General features: G+C 43.5%; 1 protein-coding gene across 1 annotated transcript in view; it reads right to left on the bottom strand.

The window, feature by feature from the left end:
* The window catches only part of csmd3b (CUB and Sushi multiple domains 3b), a 2,394,280-nt gene that overhangs the window by 77,333 nt on the left and 2,290,952 nt on the right, over positions 1-25,995 (bottom strand). The window contains exons 62-65 of the mRNA XM_038809755.1: positions 20,110-20,292; positions 9,287-9,463; positions 8,436-8,615; positions 7,370-7,543 (exon numbers count right to left, since the gene is read on the bottom strand). Coding sequence (XP_038665683.1) covers positions 7,370-7,543; positions 8,436-8,615; positions 9,287-9,463; positions 20,110-20,292 — 714 coding nt within the window. The remainder of the gene's footprint in view (positions 1-7,369; positions 7,544-8,435; positions 8,616-9,286; positions 9,464-20,109; positions 20,293-25,995) is intronic.

Below are 25,995 nucleotides of genomic sequence, written 5' to 3' on the forward strand. Positions count from 1 at the left end.
ATAGGAGTGCAACAGAAGACCTGTTGCACCCGTGGGAAACCAGTTGGTGCTGCAAAGCATCTGGCTCTTTTCAGTTGAAGGCAATGAATTGCTAGCATGGCAAAACAAGGCATCTGTGAAAACCTTTGTGCAGTGGTGTGCTGCAGGCAGGGTGATCCTCACTCAGATCTCCACAGGCGGCCTGTAATGAACCAAAGAAAGTTCAGCGCCATTGTGACTTCTAATGTCACACAACCAGATGCTATCTCAGGGCCAAGCATGTTACATAGAAATATGACTGCTTGCAAAAGGTGAAGTCGGCAGCAAAAATGCTGACATTCCGTCATTTGCACCGAGATTTGCATCCTATAAGTGTGATTGGCAGGGTATGGTCTCTGCTTGCATCCCTCTGCCTGCTGAAGTCTGCACTCAGCAACCCCTTGCCCATCAGCAGGTTTTTCTTCTTCCTCCACATTATGCGACGTCTGCCCCTGGTCTGTTGGCCTTCTCCCTCTCCTCCTTCTCATATTCGTACTGGTGGAGGCATCTGCCAAAGAATACACAATTCCCACAGGAGATACCATTCTCAGCACCTGCGGTTTAGTGATGAAGAATTACAGTATCAATGACTGTCATAGAATCATTGAATTTACAATGCAGAAAGAAGCCAATCAGCCCATCGAGTGTGCACCGACCCTTGGAAAGAGCACCCTACTCAAGCCCATACCTCCCCGTAACCCCACCTAACCTTTTGGACACTAAGGGCAATTTAGCATAGCCAATTTAGGGGCCTCACGGTAGCATGGTGGTTAGCATCAATGCTTCACAGCTCCAGTGGTCCCAGGTTCGATTCCCGGCTGGGTCACTGTCTGTGTGGAGTCTGCACGTCCTCCCCGTGTGTGCGTGGGTTTCCTCCGGGTGCTCCGGTTTCCTCCCACAGTCCAAAGATGTGCAGGTTAGGTGGATTGGCAGTGCTAAATTGCCCGTAGTGTAAGGTTAATGGGGGGATTGTTGGGTTACGGGTTACGTGGGTTTAAGTAGGGTGATCATTGCTCGGCACAACATTGAGGGCCGAAGGGCCTGTTCTGTGCTGTACTGTTCTATGAAAATCCACCTAACCTGCGCATCTTTGGACTGTGGGAGGAAACCAGAGTACCTGGAGGAAATCCACACAGACACGGGGAGAAAGTGCAAACTCCACATAGACAGTCACCTGAGGCTGCAATTGAACCCAGGACCCTAGAGCTGTGAGGCAGCAGTGCCCCCGTGCCGCCCCAATAAAAATGGAGAGTGTGGGCATTGACCCACTACTTCTCACATACAAAGCGAGTGTTCTACCATTTGAGCTAATTCCCCTAGTCAGACACTGTAATAATGCATAGGCCTGACTATGTTCAGAAGTTCAGCAAAGATTTCCTCATGAAATTATTTACTGAATTGCCTACTTCTGCTCAGAATTCCTACCTTCCTTTGTTACTGTCACCTCTAGCCTTACATCTACCCTTTATAGAGATTCTGAAAAGAATCAAGCTCTCACCGGGCATGTTACATGTGTGTATTATCGCATTGTGTCATTTGGACTGCTAACAAGTTTAATCGGCTATGAATTACCAATTTCAAAATGGATGGTGGGTTGCCGATTTTGGAGCTCACCTGCCCACCATATGATTATGTGCCAGCGTGATGACGTCAGGTTCCTGACCCAATATCATCACACTGGATATGATACTTCCGCGGGGCAATGGAAGTCCTGCTTCCAGGATGTAAAACCCAGCCGGCAGAATCACAGACACTGGCAGTGAGGAAAGAGTTCTTTCAGCCCATCGTGCCGGTTTTGGTTCTTTGAAAAAAATAATTTGGGTCCACATCTCTGCATTCTGTCTCTAACCCTGTAAAGCTCCTCAACCAGAAGGACTTTTACAACTCCCTTTTAAAATTGGTTATGGAATGAGTTTCAACTGTCAGGTGGAACATTCAGATCCCAATGACCGAGTGAAAAAATAAATTCTCCACATCTATCTCCTAGAGCTTTGTCCAATAATTTTAAATATTTGACCTCGAGCTATTGACCTACTCACCAGAGGGTAACATTTTTACACTAATTTTACCTTATCAAAGCCTCTTATCATCTTGAAAATCTCTCTTAGGAGACTTCCTAATCTTTTCTTTCTGATGCAGAACAGTCTTAACATTTCTAACTGTTCCTCGTTCTGAAGTCTCTCATCCCTGCTAATGTCCTAGTAAACGTTTTCAATGCCCTTTTTCATGGTGTTAATGTCTTTGGCATTTCTGATATAGTGTGGTGCCCAATGTTGTCCACAATACTCCAGCTGAGGACTAACAGAGATTTATAAAGTTCACACATAATCTGTTTGCTTTTATATTCTATTCCACTATTTGTAAGCCAAAGCAGCCCACATGCTTTTTCAATCACCTGATCAATTTACAGTTATATATTGTGGTCATTTTAAAATTATACTGCAGTCAAACCTCAGGAAGTCTGTTGTTCGTAGCACATATTGAGCCAGACCTTCCGTCACCGAGAGTGTCTACTGTTGCCTTATATGGAAACAGATCATGTGCAGCCCACAGCACCAGAGATGGGACACCTGGGGCGAGCTCAGGTGGCTTGTTAAACAGTCATCAATCGGACCATTGGCTGCTGGGACCCCCCTCCCGAGAACTCATTGGCCGGAAGCCAGAAAAGTTTCTGGAAAACTGAGTGGAGGGGAGATAAAAATAGGCATCTCAGAGACACCAGAGGCAGAAGGAGCAGAGCAAGAAGAAAAAATAAAAGAGCCAGCAGAGCAAGTGGAAGAAGCAAAAGAGCAAGCAAAAGAGGAAGAAGCAGAAGACAAGCAGAAGAAACGGACTTGAAGCAAAGACTCAAAGCAAAGACTCGGTGTATGAAGTGACCCGACCAGATCAGAAAGAAGCAAGTAAGCAAGAAACAGCCAGCGAGAATCACCTTTGCAAAGGGGAACCAGAGGGACTCAGAGATCGGATCTACAACTTACGAGCCTACCTTTACAAGTGGTATAGTCGAATCCTGGGTGATTCTTGTATGTTTAGTGGGTAATTTAAGGGTTAACTATATTTCATAAAGTGTGTTGCATTATATCCGCATCCGTATTTTGTTCTACTCATAAATAAAGACATCTGGGTAAACTTTAATTAAGGACCTGTTGAAGTATCTGAATTGGACAGATACAACAACATTAAGGATGTGTGTATAGGGACACCAAGGTCTCGATGTCCATGCATCTTTTTCAAAATCATGCTACATTATAGTGTAGTGTCTTTCATCCCAAAGTGAATCACTTCACGCTTCTCCACAATGAATTCTGTATGCTAGTCTTCTGCCCATATCATCATTTGATACATAACATTCTCATCTATTACTTTGTAGTGGCACAGTGGTTTGCACTGGTGCCTCACAGCACCAGGGACCCGGATTCAATTCCAGCCTTGGGTCACTGTGTGTGTGGAGTTTGCACTTTCTCCCCATGTCTGCAGTTTCCTCCAGGTGCTCCAGTTTCCTCCCACAGTCCAAATATGTGCAGGTTAGGTGGATTGCCATAGTAAATTGTCCCTTCATGTCCAGGGATATACCGTTTAAGTGTCGTCACTGAGTTGCAGGAATAGGGTAAGAACTTGGTTTAAGATGCTCTTTCGGAGAGTCGGTGCAGGCTCTAAAGGTCGAGTGGCTTCCGTCTGCGCTGAAGGGAATATATATATATGATTATTATTTCTAAACTCACTGTTCCCTTTGGCTGAGTTTAAGTTGTTTTTAAAAATTGAAAAGAGTATTGGATCCTGAACTAAGTTTTGGGGATACCACTACAAATTACCTCCCAGTATGATAAAAAATCTATCCACTTGTCATTGGGTATCCTGTCACTGGGACAATTTTTTTATCCATGCTGTCACTTTCTTGTTAGTACCATGGTCTTACATCTTTTTAATAAGTCTCCTGTGTGACACTTTATTGAATATCTTCCAAAAGTCCATTTATAAAATATCAACTGCATTGCCTTGGTCAATCTATTTTGTTACCTTATTAAATCATTCAAATAACTGAGGCGGACATCAGGTATAATCTAATGTTTGTGACTCTAGCTGCCAGCAAGAAAACTGACAGCCGCCCTGCGTGGCCTCCACTGAGGAAGGAACACTGTACTCAGGTGCCTGTCGTACACTTAACTGGCCAAAGACCAGTGACTGCCCATTCTCATCAGTTGTTCCACAGAGAGTGATGTCAATTATTGACAATGCACTCCCAAAGAAGCCCAGGATCAATGTGGGATCGCAGGCCAAAGGTGACTGAGACATATATCGGATTGCAGGAAAGGGTTCGTAGGACAGGGGAGGATGGGGGGGGGTCATCCCTACCTTTTCCAAATCCCATGAGGTCTCTCACCAACCCTCAACCACCTGATTTTCTGACTTCCCGCATGATGTCTCCCCGCATCCATGGTTGGTTAAATTCCAGCAGCAATGGGATGAGGCCTTTAAGTGTGCCTTAATTTCCTACATAAGTGCCTCAATTAGTGCGTGGCTGAAAGGTCGGCCATGAGCCTTCCTTCCTCGGACTTAATTGGCCCAAGGCGGGAAGTGTGAACAACCCATCTGGCAACACCCCTGCCCGATTAAATGCTTCCAAACGAGAGAGGCATTAATTTCCAACCATCATTCATTCATTGGATGATAGAGTTGCTTTCAAGGCCATCATTTATTATCCATCTCAAATTGTCGTTGTGGTGAGCTGCCATCGTGGAACACTGCCGTCCTTGTGGTGTAGGTACACCCACAGTGCTTTCTGGAAGAGAGTTCCAGAATTTTAACTCAGTGACAGTGAACATGACAGAGGTCTACAACAGGAACATGTGTGGTTGGAGGGGAATTTGCAGGTGGTGGTGTTCCCATGCAGGCTCTGTCTTTTCCTTCTAGGTGGTAGAAATAGCATGTTTGGTAGGTGCTGTCGAAGGAATCTTGGTGAGATCCTGTAGATGATATACACTACTGCCACTGGGTGCCAGTGGTTGAGGGAGTAAATGTTACAGGTGTTAGATGTGGTGCCATTCAAGTGGACTGCTTTGTCCTGGTTGGTGTCAAGCTTCTCAAGTGTTGTAGGAACTGTGCTCATCCAAGCAAGTGGAGATTATTGAATCATACTCCTGACTTGCGCCTTGCAGTTGGTGGACAAGCTTTTGGGAGACAGGTAGGAATTCATTTGCTTCAGATTTCCCTACCTCTGAATCGCTCTTGGTGCCATGGTGATGGATGGTTGGATTGTAGTTTCTGGTCAATGGTAACCTTTAGGAAGCTTATAATAGGGGTTCAGTGATGGTAACGTTATTGAATATCGAGCAGAGATAGTTAGCTTCTCTCTTGTTGAAGATGGTCATTGGCTGGCACTTGTATGGCTTAAATGATTCTTGATACCTATCAGCCCAAGCCTGAATGTTGTTCAAGTCTTGCTGCATGTGGGTACAGATTACTTCGGAGACTGAGGAATTGAAAATGATAGTGCAATCATCTGCAAATACTTTCCGTTTTGACCTCATTCTGGAGGAAAATTCAGTGATGAAGTAGCTGAAGATGGCTGGGCCTAGGACACCAACCTCAAGCATTCTTGCAGGGATGTCCTGAGACTAAGATTGACCTCCAACAACAACAACAACAACAACCATCTTCCTTTGTGCTAGGTATCTCTTCAACTTTAATCAGATCCATGCTGGTTCTCCTTGATTAACTATACCGTTCCAAATGAAAATTAAAATAAAGTTCCTGATAATCCCTGATAATAGTTTCTCGTGACTTCCTCACCATCTTGCTACCTCTGTTTCTATCAACAACAGAGGATACATTCCATCTAGACCAGGTGACATGTCAGCTTGCAGCAATGTTAATCCTTTTAGTAAATCCTTTCAGTAAATCTTCTCTATCTTTTGCTATACTATCCATAGCTTCCTTCTCCTCTTTTAGTGTAACATTTGCATCATCCACTTCCTTTGCGAGGACAGAGGCAAACTACTCATATAATACTTTCATAATTTTATACAAACATTCAAAATAGGAGCAGGGGTAGGCCACTTGAGCCTGTTCTGCCATTCAATAAGATCATGGCTGATCTGATTGTAACCTCAACCCCACATTCCTGACTACCCCCAATAACCTTTAACCCCTTTCATCATGTCTTCTGCAGGAATAGGCGCAAAGATACTGGAAGATTTTTTTCCTCGTTCACTTTTAGGCAGCTGCCATACTTTTCCCTAGATCTCTTCTACTATTAATTTTGTAGTGTTTTTGCATTTTCTTGTTTTCATCCCAACGAATGATGCAGAGGCCATTTTTTCCTCTTCATCCGTCACTTTAAATTTTTCATTAATTAATCTAGAGTCAAGTTTTCTGCATGTTCATGATTGAAGGTGTTCTATTTGTCTTCTGCAGGAGTGTTGAATAATCTCCCTGTCTATTTTCTTTAGTTGTCCACTCATTTCACTGAATTTATCACTTTTAAAATCGTAAGCTGCTCCTCGTATTTAGTGATTTATGGTTCTGTGATCATCTTAAACTTTAACGTTCTATGATTGTAATCCCCTCAGTAGCCAATTTCTTATAAACGAAGCAATGTTTTGACTGTGATAAGTATCATCAATTGAAGTAATACATCATGTGATTTTTATTACACTTATAAGCAGAAGCATCATGGCCGATCATCATACAAATTACATTTCGAAGCAAAAACATATCATCGCTAAATCATGAAATAAGTTCATTTAGAATGAGCTGTGAACCAGCCTGAATTTATCAGAAGAATCCTTAATTACACGTAAACATCAATTTACAACACAGCATAGATTAAGAATACTTCCTATAAATAGAACAAAATGAAAAATGAAATGAAAATCGCTTATTGTCACGAGTAGGCTTCAATGAAGTTACTGTGAAAAGCCCCTAGTCGCCACATTCCGGCGCCTGTCCGGGGAGGCTGGTACGGGAATTTATGTATTCACTGAGGTAGATACATTTGGAGCATTTCTACAAAAGGAAAAGACTGTATTAAAGTAGATTGATGCCACAAGTCCTTTAAGACACGCTGCTGTCTCTAAGAGTTTATGTCATCACTGAAAAGAGAGCAATGGACAAATGTTTTACTTTTTCAATACAATTGATTTATATTTCAAACAGGTACAAATAAAAGAACAGAAATGACCTCATCAAGCCACGGGGAAAAGTCTTTGGTACTTCAAAGCGAATACAATTTGCATTGCCTTATTTTCCTTTGACGTTTTAATAACCACGGATATCAGAATAAAATATATGCACCAACAGGTTATTATGTGCAACATTTATCATTTGCACTGATAATCTATCATCTACTTACGCAAACACTGAGGCACTTCTCCCATCCATGTCCCATTTCCCACGCAGCTCAGAATTGCGGGAAAGGACAACTCATAACCTGGAGAACAGCTGTAGCTGATGCTTGATCCCCAATCAAAGTTTGTTCCTTCCATTTTACCATTTGAAATCTGTGGTGGTGCTAAACATACCACAGCTGTAATAAAAGTGAATTGCATTAGGTACGTTAGGTTTTATTTACACATGCCACGCTATTTAAAACCTAACTTGGCTTTTCCTGCAAATGGAACTGAATTAATGAATGTAAATATTTTATTTTGAAATGCATCTCACAGTCAATTATTTCAACATAAAAACATGTCACAGATACCTAACATTGGATAAAATAGGAGAATAAGTGTTATTATTACCTGGTGTCTCAAGTAATGTTGTTTCCATGAGCATAATCTCAATCTAAAATAGATTTCTGTTGAGATTGATTCATTATCAGTTCACAAAACTTCAACCTAATGTATTTCTAACGATTGTGGACTTTTACACATATACTTTCAAAAGCCTGAATTATCAATCAAGGTTTGGCAGCCAGAAATGAGTACTAGTTCAGTGTCCTGACCCTGTATGATACACTTTAGGCACACCAAATACAGTCTTCAATGCTTCAAATAATGAAAGGCCAGGGAGTGGGAGCACCATCAGAGATCAAGCGAGGTGTCTCTCACTTAATCTGAAAACGTCCGTGTCACCTCTCTGGCATTAGCCCATTATATTGGCCTGGACATGCCCTCAACAGGTCCCATTATTGCCAATGATTGGCTCCATTCGTGAGCCATCCTCATTGAAACTAACTCAGGGTGGGGATCGTGGTGGCAAACCAGTGTGGAAGCTGGCACCGCCAAATTGTGCGCCTGCCCACCTTCAATCCCAATCTCGACCCATTTAAAAATCCCGACAAAGGATTCATCATTTGAGGTCATTACGTTTGACAATGGCATGGTGATCAAATCATTTTTTAAAGTAACCAGAGTATTTTCATCTGGAACTTAATATTCATTGTCAAATAATTACTGCCTCTGGCATAATTTCCTCACCTTTACATGATGGCACGGAGCCACTCCATGTGCCATTGCTGTTGCAGGAACGGACCCTGGAGACTTCAAAGCCCAATGTGTACCCTGGCTGGCACATGTGTGAGATATTTTTTCCTACAGTAAAATCATCCCCGAGTCTTATGCCATTAGCCGATACGCCAGGATCTCCACAGGTGATTACTGTGAAAGATCAGATTTTACATCATGATGTGAAAGCAAGAGAATTAAAACACTGAAACAAATACAAATTTGTTAGTTTAGCACCCCATTTGTCATAACCACAGAGAATTGCCCACTTAGTAAGGTCATCATAAAGAATAAAATTCAACTGAGGGAATTCCATTGAGGTATGTGAAAGCTTGATAAAAACCGTTTTATAATCAAGAAAATTTGGCACAGAGCCAAAAAGAAACTTTTGTTAGACTTCTGAAAAGCTAAATATGCCCCATGTATGATGGAGTCAGCTTATTTTAGACTTATATTGTATCAAGAAAAGTGACTGTGCTTTCAGATAGCTCCAAGGTGACTCATTGACGTATTGTTGATCAATAAAAGCATAGGAGTGACACAGATTTCTAGCTTTCCAACATATTTTACTGACATTGATGTAAGAGGCCCAACCAAGGAGGGCATAAAGGATTCAATATTACCATTTTTAAAATTTAACTTGAAGAAACAGTCATAGACTTAAATGTTACTATTGGGGTCAGTGGCAAGTTAAAATGAAGTTACAAATTAAAGAGTGCATTCATGTCTGAACTTAGAGTTGCCTCAGACCTGAAGGAACTTCACAAAGAATTAAACTATTTCTTATTACTCAAAAGTGCAAATTTTCACAATTACTGACTTACTTGTACAATTGGGTACATTGCCTGACCATGTCCCGTTTACTGTGCACTGTCTTGTAGCTGAACCAGAGAGTAAGTATCCTTCCAGACATGAATATGTTACAGAGTTGGAATATGATGTTCCATCAATGCGAAACACTTTCCCATTAGCCGGTGTCCCAGGATTGCCACAATTAATAGCTATAAAGATTGGTCGGAAGCATACAGGGAAGTTAGCATTTGAACATCCCCAACTGTTTATCCTTAATTTCATTGATAATAAGTGAGTCTTGGTCTAAAGTTAGTGAATAAGTTGAATCTAGTACTTGTGTCAGTCTGCTAAAGTTCCTTCAATAATATTCTAAAATCCCCCAATGACAATATTAGGTGAAACAATCTGAATTAAGTTTATCTGTGATTATCAAGCTACTGAATAGTCTAAACTGAGTAACTGAATAATAATACCCACAAAATTTTAGATGTCAATCTTGAAATCTGTTCTCCATTCAGGGCGCTTCATAAATATTAATATTATTTTCTCATTTACAATTTCTACCTTTTACATTACATTTGGAGATAATCTTTTTGAATCAAGCATTATAATATCTTGAAGCCCCAATAAGTCATAGATGTATTGTGGCACAGAAAGCAGAAGAAGCACATGTTTATATCTGTTCCCAGGGCTATTTATTCCTGGAACACGTCGCTAGACTGTTGCCAGAGGCTATAGCTTGAGGGACGCTGCTTCACATCAAGTATGAGTGAATATCCTGATCAATGTGGCTGATCAGGAGATTTGCCTGTTCTCACAACCTGCCTTAGGCATATTGGATGAATTTATAAGTCGATAATCAATCTATCTAATCTATCTATTATGAATGAACTTTCTCTGCTGGCTCAGAGATAGAGATGCTACCCACTGTACCACAAGATTGCTCTCAATAATAAACAGAACTAATAGTTTATTTTTCAAACTTATAGATCATATTAAGTTAAATTCCAAAGGACACTTTCAAAATGCTCATTGAATACATTGTCCTTGCATGGACTGCTGAAGTCTTGAGCACTTCATCATTACATGGCCTCACTGAAACTCAGAAATGTAGTGAAGAATTCAAGAATATTTGCTTTAAATCTGTGCATCATAAAATTTACAGCATTCTTAAGGTACAGAATATCATTTGTATCTCCTTTGCAATAAGAACTGTTGAATGTATCTCGGACTTGTAATTTGCAAGTTATATCTTTCTCAATCACGTTCAAAACTGTTTCACAGCTAACTGCAGACCTTTCACTGAGTCATAATCAACTATTTATACGGTTTCATCCTGAAACATATTACAACATTGGTTTTGCTAAAATAGATGGATACAGAGATAGCATTTAAAATTACCTATTGTATTTTTAAAATTTTACAATGTATGTACATTTTGACATTATTTACTTCTTTGTGCCATTTTAGCTTTTTTTTAAAAAAAAACAAGTTGTCGGATTCTAATTGGTCAGTTTAATTCTTCATTCATTCGTTACTATGGCGACAGAAAGCTAACTGGTTGAATAGTATCCACAGCCATTCAACTGATAACACTTAGAGTCATAGAATTTAGTCTGGAAGGAGGCCATTCGGCTCCTCGAGTATACACAGCCTTTGGAAAGAGCATCCTACTTAAGCCCATACCGCCACCCGATCCCCAAAACCCAGAAACCCCACCTAACCTTTTGCACACTAAGGGTCAATTTAGCATGGCCAATCCACCTAACCTGCACATCTTTGGACTTGATGTTGGTAAAATCTACACTGTGCCATATTGGATGGAAATATGGACAGCACAGCCAAGGAATCATGTCACAAAATATTTCAAAAAGAAAAGAAACAAGGCAAGTAAAGAGTGACAATATAGATGAAAGGAAACAGTGTGTCAAAATAAGTAAATTGTGCATGTGCTAAACTAACACAGACTGCAACATCCTGAATCACGTTCAGAAAAGACAGAAGTAGAGATGGGATGGGCACATCTGTCAGGGACACCTCGAAGATAAACTAAATTGATCCTGTGTAAGGGGGATGACTTTTAAAATGGACCATGCTGGTGAGACTTCTTAAATAAGTACAAACCGAAGCTTGTAGTAAGTATATACTACATATCTTCAGATCAGTAATAAGTAGAGCCATTTGCTCTCCGATGACATGAATATGTGCGAGGTCAGAAAAACCAGCCAAATGGGAGACTTCAACAATTCAAAAATAAACTGAGAAAACCTAATAAGTATTTGTGTTATGGTTTGCTAAATTCTTCATGATCAAATGCATCAAGGGAGTCAGATGAAGCAGTTTTAATTTTGACCTGTGCTTGACCAATGACCCATGTAATATAGAGGAAATAGAAGTCGTGGCACCCTCCTAGGGAATATTGACAACAGAAGGAGCAAGTTCAGCTTAATCCAGAAGTCAGTTATACTTAGAATCAAGAGGTAAGCAGATCCCTAAGGGAGCCAGGGCAGCATGTTAAATTCAATGTCTAAATTTTCAACATCTGTTCCTAGTGGGTGATGCACACAGTGGATCAATAATTTGTCACGTATATCATTAAGTGATGTGAGAAAAAGTGGAAAATGGAAAAATAGGTGAAAATGCCTCAACAAACTCGACAAATATATCAAAGGAGTGAAGTAAATAGGACAAAAATGATCAGATAGCCTAAATAATATAGTCAAAGGTGTCAGAAACAGAGCTGTCGTTCGGCATCCATAAAGGAGGAGACAAAATTACGTTTTAGTTTTACAGCCTTCATTGATGCAGCCTGACGTGCTGTGTATTTCTAGCATCTTCTATTTTAATTTCAGATTTCCAGGATTAGCTTTTCTTTTTCATTGAAAATTAAATTTAAGTGCTCTCAGGTAAAGATTGAAGGCTAATTAATATTTGCTATGTTAATCATAGAACAAGGATTTTAATTTGAACAATCTAATAATGCCATAAAATCTTTAACAATTCAGTTTGCAGAACTTTAACTCCGGTGCACAAAAGATGCAAGCTTTCTTTGCATTCTCAGATAACCAAAGACCACTCAGTACGTACTGTGTAACAGTGGAAGAAGCAGAAGAACGTTTTTTTTGTCAATGCTAGTTTGGAGCAAAACTGTTTCCGCAAAACAGCAAACAATGTGCAGCTGCCCCTTGTGCAAAACCTGACAGAGAGCTTTTAAATTATATCCTGATTTTGTGAAAGCTTGAAACTGGTCCGATTCAAGTCAATTTTATAAGGGCCACTGTAATGTCAGCAATGGCCTGATCTTCAATATCTTCAGTGACATTCACCGGCAGCTTCCATTTAAATGAGGCCCGAGGTCCAACACTTGGGGCAGCTCAGGCATTACCCTCTAGGCAGGGATTGTACTGTATGCCCACCCCCACCAAATCATACACCCAAACCTTTCAGTCTCTTATCAATTGGCCAGCAGAGAAGTTTGCCATCTAAAATTATAGTTCAATCTTCTGATGTATGTGCATTGCTCATTACAGATAAGTTAATAAAATACCCTCCTTCAAAACAATACATAGTCCTTCTGAGTATGCACAGCAATAATTTAATGGAACGGAAGAATATTTTAAGTTAATATTTTAAGTAAAAGGGTTCTTTTCAATTGAAGTAAATTTGTGGAATGGAAAGCCATAGATTGGTATTTGGATATATTTCTGGAACTGAGAGATCTGAGGATTGACATTGCAATCCCAGCATACATGCCATCCGTAATGCACTGCACATATTGTTATACATATGGGGCAGAGAGGTAAGATCAGTTCACTAGATATTCCATATGTATAATACAAGAATACCAGAATGGTGGGCAAGAGAAAATCAGTTGGTCCAGACAGCCTCCCACCCACCTCTAAGGCATGTCATTTCTGGGAAGACAAAAAAAAAAACCAGAAAGAATCCCAGGGCCAACAACAAATAAAAGAAAACTCTGCAAGATTCCTCTTCGATTCTTCAGGTGACCAAAAACAGAGGAATGAAACCAGACAGACCTCCCAGCATCGACCTCAGCATGGAAATGACGACTGCAAGCTCAGCCGTGGCGACCATGCAAAGTCCTCCTTACTAACACCTGGGGGCTTGTGCCAAAACTGGGAGAGCTTTGTCACAAACTAGTCAAGCAACAGCCTGACATTGTCACAAAGAATCATACCTCACGGAAAATGTCCCAAACACCACCATCACCATTCCTGTGTGTGTCCTGTCTCACCAGCAGGAAAGCACCAGCAGAGGTGGTGGCAGAATTGAATACAGCCAGGAGGGAGTTGCCCTGGGAGCTCTGAACATCGATTCTGTACCTCATGAAGTCTCAGCTAATTTGATTCACTCCACATGACATCAAGAAATGGCTGAAGGCACTGGATACTGTATAAGCTGTGACAATTTTAGGTAATAGTCCTGTTGGATTGTGCTCCAGAGCTTGCCACATCCCTAGCCTAGCTGTCCCTGTACAGCTACAGCACTGGCATCTACCCAGCAATGTGTAAAATTGCTTAAGTATGTCTTGTAGACAAGGAACAAGGAAAATCCAACCCAGCCAATTATCAGCCCATTGGTCTACACTCAATCTCAAGCAAAGTGATGGAAGGAGTCATCAGCAGTGCTATCAATTGGCACTTACTCAGCTATAGTGGCTTGCGGATGCTCAGTTTGGGTTCCACCAGGGTTACTTGACTCCTGACCTCATTACAGCCTTGGTTCAAAATGGACAAAAGAGCTGAATGCCAGAGGTGAGGTGAGTGTGACTGCCCTTGATATCAAGGTAGCATTTGACCGAGTATGGCATCAAATAGTCCGAGCAAAACTGGAGTCAATGGGAATCAGGGAAAAAGTCTCTTCTGGATGGAGTCATGCCTGGCACAAAGGAAGATGGTTGTGGTGGTTGGAGTTCAATCATCTCAGCTCCAGGACATCACTGCAGGAGTTCCTCAGGATAGTGACCTAGGCCCAACGATCTTCAGCTGCTTCATCAATGACCTTACTGTCTAGAAGTCGAGATGTTTACAGATGGTTGGACTCTTCAGTTACTGAAGCAGTTCATGTCCAAATGCAGCAAGACCTGGACAATATCCAAGCTTGGGCTGACAAGTGGCCAGTAACATTCATGCCATACAAGTGCCAGGCAATGACCATCTCCAATAAGAAAGAATCTAACCATTGACCCTCGCCATTTAATGGCATTAACATCACTGAATCGCCCAATATCAACATCCTGGGTGCTAACATTGATCAGAAATTGAACTGGACTAGCCATATAAATACTGTGGATACCAGAGTAGAGCAAAGGCTCGGAATCCTGCGGTGAGTAATTCACCTCTTGAACCCTCCAAAGTCTGTGCAACATCTACAAGGCACAAGTCAGGAGTGTAGTTGAATGCTCTCCACTTGCCTGGATGAGTGAAACTCCAATAACATTCAAGAAGCTCACATCATCCAGGAAGAGCCTAGGGCAGCATGCAATGCAGTGGTTAGCACTGGGCCTGCGACGCTGAGGACCCGTGTTCGAATCCCGGCCCTGGGTCACTGTCCGTGTGGAGTTTGCACATTCTCCCCATGTCTGCGTGGGTTTCACCCCCACAACCCAAAAATATGCAGGTTAGGTGGATCGGCCATGCAAAATTGCCGTTAGGTTAGGTGGGGTTGCTGCGTTACAGGGTTACGGGGATCGGGTGGAAGTGTGGCCTTAAGTCGGATGCTCTTTCCAAGAGCTGGTGCAGATTCGATGGGCCAAATGGCCTCCTTCTCCACTGTAAATTCTATGAATCTATGAATCTCACCCTGCAGTATAAATATTTCCCACTTTCTCTGTCTTTTGGCTTTGACAAAGGGTCATCTGAACTCAAAACGTCAGCTCTTTTCTCTCCCTACAGATGCTGCCAGACTGGTTGAGATGTTCCTGCATTTTATCTTTGGTTTCAGATTCCAGCATCCGCAGCAATTTGCTTTTATTTTTTCCGTTCTTTGAACCATTTGTGTCTTGCACAGGCACTGAACATGCTCCCATGCAGTACACATGGGGAACAAGCTATTTAGCATTGTAATGACCTGAGGTCAACCCAATCAGTTGCAGGTTTGATTTATATAATGGAGGACATATAATAGGAACAACGACATTTTCCAAATTGTGAAAGTTAGTGTTGAGCCAGTTACAATTATTTGTATACTTTATGAGAATTGATGAGACTTGATGGAGTTGGTAGATAGCCTCAAAAGCATGGAATATGTTTGTGTTGAAATTATAGACTGCTGCAAATCAGAAGTGTAGAATTCTGTGCCAGATTCTAGGGTCTGCATTTCCCTCCCCTCCCACAACTCCCCAAGAAAACTCTGTATGTTAGTAATATCAAGCATTAAAAGCGTACTTAATTCCAAAAGGCTTTTGGTGCAATAATTAGTGCTTAGTTTCACTGAAACACATCTCAAGGATGATAGAATCTTTATGAACTAAATTTTAATTAACAAATGCCACCTATAATTCTTATTAGCATGGGAACTTCATGTGGCAGTTATCAGTTCATAGAGATTTCTAAAGTTTTGTGCATGCATGCTGGAAGGCAATATGTTTGCAATTCCTCCAGCACCCAACGTAGCCAGAATTAGACACCAAAATTGGAATTACATTTTCCAATGTTGGATCTCTATTGTTGAAAGCAGCATTAAACCTTTTCTGGTAGGACTCAGAGGCTTCAATGTTATCTTGGCGTGACTTAATTGCCTCGTCGGGTCTTGCGTGATATGGAACACTCGCTGGGTGAGATCCAGATTAATACATTTAAGTGAGCCGTGAGGTTAATTTAAATATGTCTGGATTGGATTCTCCTGGGGTCCAGGAACTAATGTCCTCACCTGGGAGACCTTGCCATGGTGCCATTTATCACTGGTTTCCACAAACGTGGACTAGGCTAATGGCACCTCGGGTGTGGGGGGGGGGGGGGGGGGAGGTTCTCCCAAGCCATTGGAGACTCCTGGGCATTCGGAATCTGGGAAGGGTAGTACGCTTGCACACCCGCTGACATCCAGGCACCTGGCACTTCCAACCTGGCACCTTGGCAGCGCCACCTGGCACTGCCAGTTTGCCCAAGTGACACTGCCAGGCTAGAAAAGGCATTACCAGGGTGCCATACTGGCAGTGCCAGGTTGCCTATACCAGGGATCTGGCCCGGGGATGCCTATCCCTTAAGAGGTGAGGAGGAGGGGACTTGAGGACTACGTAAGGGTTAAGCGGGCTTGTGGTGGTATGAATGGGAGCACTGCCATTGGTGCGGAGCATTGGTTTCCCATTGGCTCTGGCTGGTCATGTGCCTCTCGTCTGATTGGCTGGGACTAGTCATGTGACTGCTCACCAATTGGTCGAGAGGCAAGTAGACCCTGCCTCCGAGGCGGGGTATAAGTACCCAGAGTTCCCGGCGGTCGGCCTTTCTCTGTAGTCGACCACCGGGCTAACAACTAGCTGATTAAAGCCTAAGTTTGGACCTTCATCGTGCCTCGCGTCCAATTGATGATACATCGGGGCTGTGGCATGCGGTTCTGGAGGCTGCGATAGGGTGGCTAAGAGCAATCGAAAGATTGGTACAGCATTTAAAAATGATGTCCCTATACGCAAATACTGTTCCTGCATTGGCGATGGAATGGAGGTCATCGATGAAGCAGCTAAAGATGGCTGGGCCTAGGACACTACCCCGAGGAACTCCTGCAGTGATATCCTGGAGCTAAGATGAATGACCTCCAACCACCATAACCATCTTCCTTTGTGCCATGTATGACTTGAACCAGCAGAGCGTTTTCCCACTGATTCCAAATGACTCCAGTTTTGAGAGAGTTTCTTGATTCCATACTCGGTCAAATGCTACCTTGATGTCAAGGGCAGTCACTCTCACTTCACCTCTGGCACTCAAATCTTTTGTCCATGTTTGAACCAAGGCTGCATTGAAATCAGGAGCTGAGTGACCCTGGAAGAACCCAAACTGAGCGTCCGTGAGCAGGCTATTGCTGATTAAGTGCCGCTTGATAGCACTGTTGGTGGCTCCTTCCATCAATTTGCCGATGATGTAAAATAGACATTAGATTGGATTTATCCTGCTTCTTTTTTAAAATAAATTTAGAGTACCCAATTATTTATTTTGAATTAAGGGGCAATTAGTGTGACCAATCCACGTACCCTGCACATCTTTGGGTTGTGGGGGTGAGACCCATGCAGATAAGGAGAGAATGTGCAAACTCCACACAGACAGTGACCCAGGGCCAGGGTCGAACCAGGTCTTCAGCTCCATAGGTAGCAGTGCCAACCACTAACCACTGCTCCACCGTGCCACCCATTTCACCTGCTTCTTGTGTACAGGTCGCACCTGGGGAATTTTGCACATTGCTGGATGGACAGTCCTCCACTATAGTCCTCAATAACAGGGCCCTGCAAGGCTGCCTACTTAGCCCCCTACTATGCTCCCGATACATAGACGACTACATGGCAACATTTGGCTCCAACTCCATCTCAGAGTTTGCTGATGACATAACCGTAGTGAGTTGGATCTCGAACAACGACGAGTCAGAATACAGGTGGGAGATAGAGAACCTTGTGGAGTGGTGTAACGACACCAATCTCATCCTCAATGCCAACAAAACTAAAGAGCTGGTCATTGACTTCAGGAAGCAAAGTATTGTGCACAACCCTGTCAGCATCAATGGCGCCGAGGTAGAGATGGTTGACAGCTTCAAATTCCGAGGTAGGCACATCACCAAAAGTCTGTCCTGGTCTACCCATATTGCGCTATGACCAAGAAAGCACAACAGCGCCTATACCTCCTCTGGAAACTAAGGAAATTTGGCATGTCCATATTGACTCTCAACAATGTGTACAGGTGCACCATAGAAAGCATCCTATCTGGCTGCATCACAGCCTGGCTGTGGTGAATGTATCCACCTAAATATGAACTGTTTGCATAGTGCTGTGACCTATGACCTTGTACTGGATCCCCGGTGGGCTCTGCCTCTGGCTCCGCCCTCCCCGGGGTGATATATAGACCGGCCACCTCTGGGTGACACTCATTTGTACAGCAGTCACTGGCAGGTGAGTTCCTGGATAATAAAGCCTTATATTCACTCGTTCTCACGGTCTCATAGTGAATTGATGGTATAACACTGGCATTGGCAACTGTTTGGCCCAAGACAGCAGGAAACTTCAGAGAGTCGTGAACAGCGCTGAGTCCATCACACAAACCCACCTCCTATCCACTGACTCTGTGTACACCTCCTGCTGCCATGGGAATGCGGGCAGCATAATCAAAGACCTCTCCCACCCGGCTTACTCACTCTTCCAAGTTCTTCCATCGGGCAGGAGATACAAAAGTCTGAGAACACGCACAAACAGATTCAAAAACAATTTCCCTGCTTTTACCAGACTCCTAAATAACCCTCTTATGGACTGATCTGATTAATACTACACTCCTGTATGCTTCACCTGATGCCTGTGTCTATGTATTTACATTGTGTACCTTGTGTTGCCCTATTACGTGTTTTCTTTTCATGTACTAAATGATCTGTTTGAGTTGCATGCAGGAAAATACTTTTCACTGACTCTCGGTACACGTGACAAACAAATCCAATATGCCAGTGTTGTAGCCGTACTGGTGCAACTTGACAAGGGGCACAGCAAGTTCTGCAGCGCAAATCTTCAGAATATTGTCAGGGCCCATAGCCTTTGCAGTATCCAGTGCCTTCAGCCATTTCTTGATATCTCAGGGAGTGAATCATTTTTGCGGAAGACTGACATCTGTGATGCTGGGGACCTCCAGAAGAGACTGAGATGGATCATTCACTTAGCACTTCTGGCTGAAGATCATTTTTCCCTCTTGTTGGTTCCTTCAACTGTTACAGTTCTACTCTAGCAGCTTAAGGACCCGGCCAGCTTGGACTGTGGTTGTACGACCGAGCCACTCTTGGTGATGGACATTGAAGTCCCCAACCCAAAGTATAATCTGTGCCGTTGCCACCCTCAGTGCTTCCTCCAAGTGGTGTTCAACATGGAGGAGTACTGATTCATTAGCTGACGGTGAATGGTATGTGGTATGCGGGAGGTTTCCTTGCCCATACATGCAGCCATAAGACTTCATGTGGTCCAGGGCAACTCCCTCCACTGTGCTGCCACCTCTGATGAGTCTGTCTTGCTGCTGGGACAGGACATGCCCAGGAATGATAATCGTGTTCTTTGGGACGTTGTCTGTAATGTATGGTTCTGTCAGTATGACTACGTCAGGCTGTTGCTTGACTAGTCTTTGAGACAGCTCTCCCAACTTTGGTACAAACCCCCAGATGTTAGTAAGGAGGACTTTGCTGGGTCAACAGCGCTGGGTTTGCCATTGTCGTTCCCGGTGCTTAGGTCGATGCTGGGTGGCCTGTCCAGTTTCTTTCCTTTTTTCATATTTTCAAAGTGGTTGAATACAACTGAGTTGCTTTCTAGGCCATTTCAGAGGGCATTTAAGAGTCAACCATATTACTGTGGATCTGGAGTCACGTGTAGGCCAGACCAGATACGGGCGGCAGGTTTCCTTCCTTAAAGGACATTCATGAACCAGATGGGTTTTTCCAACAATCGACAATGGTTTCATGGTCATCATTAGACTTTTTATTCCAGATATTTTATTAAGTTTTAAATTCCACAATCTACCATAGTGGGATTCGAACTTAGGTCCCCTGATCATTACCTTGGATCTCTGCATGACTAGCCCAGTGACAATATCACTACACCACTGCCTCCCCAAATTATCTACAAGCCTACATTATTAACAAAAGTTAACATATCACAGATCTCACTTACCTTTACACTCTGGCTGCCTCCCTGACCAGGTGCCATTGGGAAGACAAATCCTATCAATGGAACCATGCAAAATATATCCCGTCAGACAAGAAAAACGTATAATGCCCTTAATCCAGAATTCATTCTTTTCTCTGAAACCGTGTGCTGGAGAACCAGGGTCACCACACATTCCAACTGTATCTCCTGCAACAGAACACAAAAGCAAGGTTAAGAGGTCATCGGGCTCATAAGTCCACCCGTTGGATTAAACAAGGTGATAAATGACAGAAATAAATGACAGCAATGAGAAAAAGAAATGTTGTCAGAGGTTTACAGTCTTAATTGAACAGCTAACTGCAGCTAATTGAACATTTTACATTTAGAGTTGTGTGCATGCTGCCTAAAATCTAATTATAAGTCATGTACCCCAAGGGTGTCACAATGGTCTCCCTTTACAATCTGAAATGGTTATTCGTCTTTCGCTGGTGAACTGTTTAATTTGCTTCAAGAGGGCGCTTGGTAAAGCTGGACCAGATGTGAATCATTAGTTACTTTATTTCACAATGACTGAGTTATTATTGGGTTGCTTTGTATTAACAGTGCAGTTTATCTTTGAGTAATAATGCAAGACAGTGAAACGTGCTACACCTACTCACATCAGCAGGTTGTCTTCCTTAGTTTAAACAAAATAAACTCCAACTAATCTTCTGCGTTCCTAACCTGAATTTAGCCAAAGCTTGACCTTACAGACTTCCATTTGTAGATTGCCTGTGTTTTTGTTTTTATCGTTTTGTCTTCTGCTGGTCACAGCCAGGAAATAAAAATAGGTGTGTGCTGCCTAAGAATTGCTGAAGCAGGGAAATTAATTGCTTATCATTTACAAGTCAGTGGGGAAACATCATCAAACCTAGCTCATTACAATTTTACACAATTAACATTTAGTGTCTTGTTTCAAACTGTGACTAAACTTTGCTGTTAAAATCAAAAATTTTTAACTTTTTCCATATTTGTCATATGAAAACTGTCAACAATCCCAAATTATGAAAGGCATTGGGCGGGATTCACCGTTGACGGACTCCGAAATCGAGGCATACGATCAGGCAGATAATAGTTCCCGATGCCCAAATGTGGCAGGCACTCGTGTAGCGCCAAATCGCGATGCCCCGGCTCCCCGAAAACGGCGTCAATGCGACGCACGCTGAACGTAGTTGAAACACCGTTCGCATATCATTAGTGGACCCACTCGCGATTCTCCACCTCAAATGGGCCGAGCTCACGACAGCACGGCCCACGTTTTCTCACACAAATCGTGAACCTGATGTGGTGGCTGCTGAGAGAGAGAGAGAGAGGGAGGGCATACGGACAGTGTCCAGCACCGTGTGTTTCACCAACAGTTGTGCTGCTGGCTGGGGGTCTTCTGCCAGGGCTGGGAGGAGCAATGCAGAGTGGCCAGGAGGTGGGCTGTGGGGTCGGGGTGGACAGGTACGCAATACCATACCGCAGCCGGCAAGGCAGCCATGCAGCTGGACATGACACTGATGGCTCACTCTAAACATGATGCCCTGGGTCCTTTAGGTGACCCCCTCCCGCCCCGGGCACCCCCCTGGGTGCCCTCTGGCTCCAGCCGACCCATCAGCTGTATGGGTGCTCCAGCACAACCTGTCCCATCATTTCGGCCCCGGCCAGTGAGTGTGTGGGGGTGTATTGTTTAAAAGCGTTGCTGCAGCTTGTCAGCCCTGCAAGTGTCCATCACGGACCCGGTGATTCCCGCACCATTTTCCGTGGGTTTTCGATAGTGTTCCACGTGGCGCCGGTGTCAGCCCCTCACTGGTAGCAGAATCGGTGCAGGTGTGGTGCTGATTTTTCTGATGTGAAAGTCCACAGGTTCTCCATTGGCATCGGCACTTGGACTCAGAAACAGAGAATGTGGCCCATTGTGTGTCATGAAGATTAAATAACAAGATCTGGATATCCAGATGCTTTTTCCCAGGGTGGAAGAGTCAATTACTAGGGGACATAGGTGCGCGAGGGGCAAAGTTTAGAGGAGATGAGTGGGGAAAGTTTTTTTACACAGACGGTAGTGGGTTCCTGGAACTCGCTGCTGGAGGAGATGGTGGTGCAGGTACGATCCTGACGTTTAAGGAACATCTTGACAAATACTTGAATAGGATGGGATAAAGGGCTATAGACCCCGGGACGTGTAAAATGTTTTAGGTCAGACGGCTTGGAGGGCCGAAAAGCCTGTTCCGGTGTTGTACCTTTCTTTGTTCTTTATCTAACACTTGAAGCAATCAGAAGAAAACAGTGTTTGGAAAATCATGAATTTTATCTCGACACCATGTGCTTTTTTCCATTGACAGGTTCCCCACCCAGAGGTCTGGCAGCCTTGGCTCCAGGTGGGCAGGGAGAGCTATGAAACAAGCTGCTCGAAAGACAGCATCTGTTATGTAAGCAGTGGCTGTCCAAACCTGGGGGAGGTCTGATTACTGACCCCTGAAAAGCCAGGTCCAAGGGAATTGGGGCTCTGATCTCTGATTGTTGGTTTTTTTCATTAGAGGCTTGCGACACAACTCCACTCAGTCCACAATCATAGCCCTGAGCTTCTGGTGACCTGTCATCTTAATTCTCCACCTTGCTTTCAAATGGGCAACTCAACCCTCAGGCTGTTGCACTGTTCTAATGAAGCGGTGAGATGGGTGAGCCACGCAAAACGCCACAGAAATCGACAGGAACAGAAGATGCCACCAGTGGCTAACAGTGAGCCACCTCCATTGCTGGAAAATCCCGCCCCTCAACTTTCGATTATGCACTTTACAGCCTTTTGGACTCCAATCAGGGCACATGCTGTGGTTTCTTCACCACAACTATTACCATACCCTTCGCCTTTTCTCCAATGAAATCTTTTGACAATCTCTCCCACCCTCCACCTTATCACAGACTTTGGCCTTTCCTCTTCCTCTCTCCCCTCCCTTTCACTTACTTAAAATCCATTACATTTACATCTCCCGACACTTCCGAAGAAAGCTTCTTGGCCTGAAACATTACCTTTAGGAAGGATTTTCTTGCCCTGTCGTGACAGACTGGTAAATCCCGCCCATTGTTCCCGTCTCCACAGATGGTGCCAGACCTGCTGAGTGTTTCCAGCATTTTCAGCAGGAAGCCAAACTCACAGGGGCCACAGGTCAAAGAATTTTGCTGTGATGTTACCATCTCCAAATTGACCTCCAAATGGGTACAAACTTCTACTGGAAACATAAGTTCATGTGATCACCCCAAAACTCCTAAATATACCTTTTGGAAAACAACAGATGCATTATTGGATGTAAATTATTGACTTGGGATAACTATGCTGGTACTCCAGATATGTTTTCTTTTATATGTCGTTTTGCTTTTAGTGTCTGTTGCAAGTATATTAAACAGCTGGAAATGTTGTACTAAGGTATAGAATGACATTTTGTGATCAATATTTTAACCAGTGCAAGTTAATTATGCAGCAGATGAGTATTCCGTAACATCAGTGACATAACAATAAATGAAACACGATTCAAGATATTGGCCACGATTCAGGAACCCTGTCATGCCCAATTCAACAGAATTTTGGATAATTTAAGTATACCTTCACCGGATTCACCCAGTGGCCGGGACCCACAGACGGTCTGGTAGCCCGCACAGGGTGCCATTGGTACTGGTGCTCACAGGTGCAACTGCACCTAAGATTGGGTCTCCCAGGCCATTGGAGACGCCAGAGTGATCGGGAATGGGCAGGGTGCTACCCTGAAACCCGGATACCTTGGCACTCCACCCCTGGCAGTACCAGGATAGCAGTGCAAAGGGTTGAAAGCTGGAAGCGTTAGAGTTCTGGGGTACTAGGTTGGCAGTGCCAGGGAGTGAGCCCGGGTTGGGGGGGGGGGGGGGGGGGGGGCTTACTTGATGAAGATGGGATAAGGGGAGTCCCAGGGACCTCCTCATGATTGGGGGGTGAGGGGGCGGTGTCAGAAGAGTGTGGGGGGCCTGAAGTGAGGTGACGGGGGAGACAGGTTGGGCCAACTGGTTAAAATGGTGTCCCGATTTGCAAGGAGCCTTTCCTGGTTATCGGTGAAGATGGGAATGTGGAAGTTGAAACACAAACAGATCAGCCATGATCTTATTCAAGGGGGAGTTGGCTCCAGGGAACAAATGGCTTACTTTTGTTCTATGTTTGCATGTTTGAAATTTCATGATTCCATGACTCCAGTAGAGATTTGTACTCATGGAGAGATCAATTTGAAGGTGGTGCGATAACATCATTGGTAAAATTCTTTGGCCTGTGTATGGCCCGTATGACTTTGGACCTCTCCTGAAAGCATGTTATTACACAAATACCACTGAAGAGGCATATTATAGATTTGGTGCTTCATATGCAGAACTCATTCGCAGCATAGCTTATATCAGAGCATTACTGGAAAGGGTTAATGTCTTACTGACAGCTAAAATGCCACTCAAATATAAAACAAGCTTGGTAGAAGAAAAGTGAACAATGATTATCCCCAATTGAAAATAAAATTTGAGATTATTTTAAATTGAAAGAAATAAGCTGCTGAATAGATGTCAGTATTAAATCCATTGTATACTATCTTGGGGGTTACAAAGTTCTTTCAATTTCTTTCATTTCCATTCTGCTCTGTGGTGACAGAGTGCTACATCAGTGGAAGTACTGACCTTCCGGTGAGATGTACCTCAGCCAGTACCACCAATGAACAGATTAACTGCTCATTCACCTGTGGGACTTAACTGTGCACTAGCTTTCCTATTGGCATTATAACAACCACTATGGCACTTCAAAAGAATGAAATGTGAAACATTTTGGACATTTGAGAGGTGTTCTAAAGCGCTATATAAATTCAACGCTTTCAGTTTGCATCTGAGCGGTATTTCCCAGGCCACATCATTGTGGTTTCTTATTAAAAGGAATGCATTGTGAATCAATACTAACAATCTCCCATCAGTAAAGTTAACTTCTAATACCTTTGATCATTTCCATAATAAGCTAAATGCATACCGCCTTATTAAAATTGTTTGTTGGAATCTAACAACAGCAAATGAAATCTGAATTCATTAACGTGAACATATCAACATTAGGGGTTGTCAAAATGTTTGCCTCATGTTAAGGTGCCTATGCTAAGCAAGCCTCCCAGTTTCTGACCCCAAAGCATTATGGTTTGACCTCTTTAAAAAAAGTAGTCTTGCAATTGTAAAGCAAATCGAAACATTTTGAAGGTTGGTGCAAACAAGTGCTCACTTTTTCATTTGGATGGGAAATAAATTTTATTATAATTCTTATCGCAACTTTTGCATTGATTCTGTTATGGGGTGATGAAATTAAGATAGTAAATGCTCATGCAGTTGAAAGCAAACTGCAGATCTTTCTGTAGCACCACAATCAGCATGCTGGAATACAAAGAGGAATGCAACAATTTTCTAAACAACTGAGCTGGATTCTCCGTTTGGGTGCCTACCCACGGCGGCGTGAAAACGGTGGTGTTTTCCACCAGGAAAACTGGCGCAAAACTGTCACCGATTCCCTGCTCTGGGGGGTGGGGGGGTTGGGGGCTAGCAGCCAGGCAGCGTAGAGCTTCCACCTCTAGCTGCCAATACAGCCTGGAGCATTGCCGGGTCCGTGGCCGCGCATGTGCACAGCGACGACCTACAGCGGCCGCGCCGTGCTTCATGGCGGACACAGCCCATGGATCTAGGCCACAAAAATAGTCCTACCCTTTGGCCGGCTCGCGCGCCCCTGGACCTGCCTCCTCACAGTGCACACAACCCCAAATAGTGCCTCCCCTGCCCGCGAACCGGCCCTCCCCCGACTGTGGTGGCGCTGGACTGAGTCCGCAGTTGCCATGCTGAGTTTCCAACAGATGAGACCAC

The sequence above is a fragment of the Scyliorhinus canicula genome, chromosome 10 (genome assembly GCF_902713615.1).
Source record: "Scyliorhinus canicula chromosome 10, sScyCan1.1, whole genome shotgun sequence".
In the NCBI taxonomy this organism is placed as follows: domain Eukaryota; kingdom Metazoa; phylum Chordata; class Chondrichthyes; order Carcharhiniformes; family Scyliorhinidae; genus Scyliorhinus; species Scyliorhinus canicula.